Below are 4,907 nucleotides of genomic sequence, written 5' to 3'. Positions count from 1 at the left end.
TATAAAATGTATTATCCATGTTTGCCCTCCATTGAAAGTCCCTTTTATTGCATCCAAGTCACGATAAAATCGTAAAGAATTATGTATCAAAATATTTTGTGAAAATCCATGATTTATGTGAAGATTATACATTAAAATATTTATGAAAATTCATGATGTTATGAAAAGAGTTATGCATCTAAAGATTTATGAAAAATCATAATTTTATGTGAGGAAACATGTATCGTGACATTTTATGAAAGAATGTGATTTTATTTGAAATCAATAATATGAAAAATATGCAAGTATGATTATGATGAAATATGAATGATAAGATACGTAATGACCTATTTTATGATATGAAGACGATACCATATATTATAGGCATATTGCATTGCCAGGTTATACATACTGGTAGTGTACCCAATGTGTCTTCCTTATGTATGGATTCCACAACTTGTGGCTACGAGCAGAATAGAAATCTACTTAAATTCGCTAACCCTAACTCACGGGGGTCAATAATGGATATCAGCTTATGATAAGTGAAAGATAAGTTCATGTTATTTACATATATATTTATGAATATGCATATTTTTCAAGAAACCTTATGTTTATTATATTTATTGTATGATATGTTGCTTATTAAGTATTCGACTAATTTTTATATGTTTTTACCATCGTAGGTGATGATCATTCTGAATATGAGACTGCAGGACATGACTTAACCCAAAGAAACGAGGCAAAAGCTTATGTTGTTCCTGTCATGCTCAGTTTTATTATTTCTAGTTTAATAAGTTATTTAAATAAGCGCCCACAATTTATTGATTTTAAGTAAGTGTTTCAGCAAAATCTCTCAAGTTTTAAGCATTTAATAAAGATTGACTTATTTATACCGTAGCTCCAAAGCAATGGCAACATATAGATCGAAGTGGTGGCTGTCCATCCAATTACTATAAAGCAGAGGTCAGAATAGAAACTAATAGTTCAAACACGCAAGTCACTGTTTGTGGAGCAGACTCCATTAATACAAGTATAAATTGGTTTTCTTACACAACAGTGAGTCTCTAACAATGGCAATTATTATTCCCCTAATGCCAACTTGTTGCAATTGAGAGAGAACAAGAAAGAGAGGGTTCCGTCATCCTTACCACGGCTTTAAACTTTAGACATCATTTGAATCCCCAACTCCAAGCTTCTGTACTTCAACCTTGAGAGACTTGAGGTACCTAACGGCTTCATCTAGCACAGCAGCAGTATTCATTTGATTGCCACCAGGTACTATCCCTCTCAATGCCCTCACCATCTTCTTCATTTTCTGCCGTTTCCTGTCATTGTTGCAGCTGTCACTACTGCTCGAGGACTTCTGAATAGAAGAAGAAAATCTATTCTTCTTTGGTTTTGAACAATAGCTGGAGAAAGAATCTGGGGACGAGCTTCTATGATCTCCACTAGTTCGGGCTGTGCTAACCTCTTCGTCATCATATTCTTGTCCATCCTCTTCTAAACTCAACAATGCATCAATATCATCTGAATCCTCTTTCAGTGGCAATGATATTTCTCTTTCCATGCGATCAACTTCTTTCACTTCAATGCAGGTTGCACCGGTGCCAGGAGCACTACATTTGTTGGAAATCCAAGGATGGAACATAATCTGGCTCCGGTGATCTGTTTGATCAAAGATAATAAAATTCTTGGGGCAAACCTCAGAAGGTTGAAATTCGACACCATGAAAAGGTGTCGAGTACCTAGCACTCGAATTCAACAGTGCACCAAAAGCAGGTGCAACTGGAGTGTGCACATAACTGTTCCCCACTTGATTTGGTAGAGCCTTTTCACGGAAAAATTGCTGGTCACCCTGCATCGATATTCCTATTTCCTACGTAATTAAAAGTCTGAAGAAATGTTGGAGTTCCCACTTCTACACTAGCAATTATACAAACCTCAATTGGATGAAGGTTCCTAAGGTGATGACAATACTAACTAGTTGATTAAAGTGTCGACGTTCCCGGCAGTTTTTCCAAACAAACAGTTGCCATCATCAAATGTTTCGTCTCTGTCACTGCCTTCTTTAGTATGAATCCAATCAAAGGCAGTCAATCCAAATCCCAGTGTCCCAGAACTTGAAAATAGAAGACTACGTAACAGGTTTAAGCAACTGACGGAAATACTCAGCCTGTAATAAACATAATGATGATAATAATAACATTTATTATAATAACAGCACTATTGGTAAAGTAATAATTGTGTTTAAGACATACAATCAGAAGGGAGGTGTCCCCAAAATGTCCATGAAAAGAGAACTATAGATATCAAACACTTAGCCGGATTTCATTAGTTAAAACTGAGCAATGGTATAATAAAAGTAAAGTGCTAGATCCACAAAGCAATCTCACAAAATAAATTTACAAACTGATGTAACTTAATGTAATATGTCAAATCTACTTTACAATAAAAAAAAAAACTAACAATCTGACGTACCACATCAAGCAATATCAGTTTGTGAGTTTTACTTTTGTGAGATCCTTCAGAAGCAATTCCATAATAAAATGATGCAACCTCAGATAAATGGACAGTCCCATGACCCAAAGTTATTCTGGACTGCTTGAAGTCTCCATGGAGTTAAAGGTGCAAAGATTTTAAGATGAAAAAAAAAATATTCACAATCTATTTCATTTGAAAGCAGATGGCATTTTGAAACTTTCACATGATCTTTCGTTTTTGGGCTGACAATTTCATTTGAGCTAGAGTATTCGCATTACTGTTAATGGTATTCGCATTACTGTTAATGAATTACAGACAAACAAATTCACATGCATGCTGGAAAATTCATGTAAAGTCACCTAATAATGTATCTCTTGGACCCCTGTATTAATTATTTCCTATTGGACCCCTTCATCAATTATTTACATCAACATCAACATCCACTCACCATCACACAATGATATGTCTACAATTTAATAGAGACATTGATGCTTTCATTGCACAAAACTAGCCATGTGGTTATAACACAACACATCAGAAATGAAAAATCGTTAACATGCAGGATCCAATGAATGAGGTAGACTATACTCTTGTACAACCCAGATCTCTCTCTCTCCACAAAATTAGCGATGTGTTGTAACAAATGACAAATCAGAAATGAAATGAAAATCATTAACATGCATGATCCAACGGAGGCAGACTATACCTCTTGTAAAACCCAGGTGCCCCCCCCCCCCCTCTCTCTCCCCCCCTCTCTCCCTTCAAATGCAGAAGCATTCTTGGAAAAATTAGGCTTGTAATGAATGAACATAAAGGCCCAAGATTGGGTGTGAAGGGGGAGTATTTAAGGTGGGGCATAGCTCCCCTGCCTTCAACCTCATCATGTAGAACTAAACAAAGATTGAAACCACCGTAGCCATAAAAGCTTCCATCCATATATCATAAGGGGTTCGGAAGCATCACATAATGATCAAGCAATGTGGAAGGAAACAAGAAATAGAAAAAGAGTCAAAGATCTCAAGAAGTAATTTGCAACAAGAAAATAGGAAGATAATTTACCTGGCAAGCTTGTATCAATTGGTAGTATGTGATGACCCTGACACTCATTTTAATCTGCCCAACTTCTTTCACTGCTCGATATCTTTTTATGGTAACTCCAATGTACATTCTCACTCCCACCAGTTTCAAATTAAAAAAAGAATACTAGCTAAGAAATCCCTTCACAAACCACCTGCAATCAACCGACAGATAACAGATATCAAGGAAAACCCGCCTCAGATCATCAACAGAGAAGAAAAAAGTGATGAGAAACAACCACATAACCAATGCTAACTTGTGAGTAAATTTTAAACAATAATAAAAAAATTCCTATGATAAATCTTACCAGACGGGAAATTTTAGGTATATCCAATCAGCGCGTGCTAAACTTATAATTTTTCTAGAGGCAGGCCCTCATTTTTATGTGAAAAACAAAACGACATTCACCACAATGATCAAACTTAAGATTCAAATTCTTTCCACACTTTATTTAGCCCTGAATAGAATCGTCTAAAATTAAACTTTTTTATTCATAATCTGATTCAAATAAAAGAAAACTGATTCAAAGAAATGAATTATGATCACCACAGCTGAGAGAGAGAGAGAGAGTCTCACCCGGACGAAATAAAGCTACAGTATTACACGAAAGAACACCACCAAGCGAACACAGTTCATTTCGTAATTCGCTGAAGAGGAAGTCCAAGGCATCTTTATTTTTCTCCTTCCAGCTCTATAAGAAAAACGAACTCCAACTTCGACTGCAAGGGATCGTAGAGAAAACAATAGAACAACTAAAAGACTAATCGAAGCGAAATAAAAAAGCAAAGATATCTCTGTTTAATTTCTGAGAAAATCAAATAAAAAATAGTAGATCTTTGTAGACACGAAAAACGAAATCCTAGATCAAAATAACATTCGAAAGCCGTAGACTTTGTAGATACGAAAACGCAAATCCATTGATAAAATATATTAACAGCTCCCGAACCAAAAAACTACAAGAAGTTCTGAGCAGGGATTTTTCACGTAGACAAAAGCGGAGAGAGCGCCAAACCTAGGGTTTCTCCGAAGCTCTTCCCCCCGATATATGCTGAAGATCTATCGATTAAAGTCGGTGCAGAGCTGCAAAAGACAGAGAGTATGGGTTCTAGACAGAGAGAAAGAGAGAGGTGTGGGTAGTGTTTGGATGTGTTTAATTATTTCCGGTCTGGGGTTTTATTGGGCTGTGAGCTATAGGGTTCGGACGGGGAGGAATCCAACAGGACAACAGGAACCGTTGGATTAGAGTTAATGCGGATAACATAGTGGCCGTCGGATCGAGCATGCGTGAAAGTGGGCAGTGGGGCTCACGAGGTTTGAGGAATAGGGATATTTTGGAAGAAAAAGTCTTCAAATCAGTTACTATTCATCGT

The 4,907-nt window shown here is 36.5% G+C and overlaps 1 protein-coding gene across 1 annotated transcript; it reads right to left on the bottom strand.

The window, feature by feature from the left end:
* Window positions 1–896: 896 nt before the first annotated feature.
* Window positions 897–4,693, bottom strand: LOC108990253 (transcription factor bHLH144-like). Its single transcript, XM_018964152.2, has 4 exons — window positions 4,550–4,693; window positions 4,114–4,256; window positions 3,520–3,691; window positions 897–2,152 (listed from the first exon to the last, which is right to left on the bottom strand). The coding sequence occupies exon 4, from the start codon at window positions 1,838–1,840 to the stop codon at window positions 1,142–1,144; it is 699 nt and encodes a 232-aa protein (XP_018819697.1). The 5' UTR covers window positions 1,841–2,152; window positions 3,520–3,691; window positions 4,114–4,256; window positions 4,550–4,693; the 3' UTR covers window positions 897–1,141.
* Window positions 4,694–4,907: the final 214 nt, after the last annotated feature.

Source organism: Juglans regia, chromosome 4, assembly GCF_001411555.2.
Source record: "Juglans regia cultivar Chandler chromosome 4, Walnut 2.0, whole genome shotgun sequence".
In the NCBI taxonomy this organism is placed as follows: domain Eukaryota; kingdom Viridiplantae; phylum Streptophyta; class Magnoliopsida; order Fagales; family Juglandaceae; genus Juglans; species Juglans regia.
Note: the sequence above shows the minus strand (reverse complement) of the source record. Positions and strands in the feature narration are given on the sequence as shown.

Bases quoted from the DNA above. Each gene is read 5' to 3' on its own strand.
- LOC108990253 (XM_018964152.2), bottom strand. From the start codon at position 1,840: ATGCAGGGTGACCAGCAATTTTTCCGTGAAAAGGCTCTACCAAATCAA.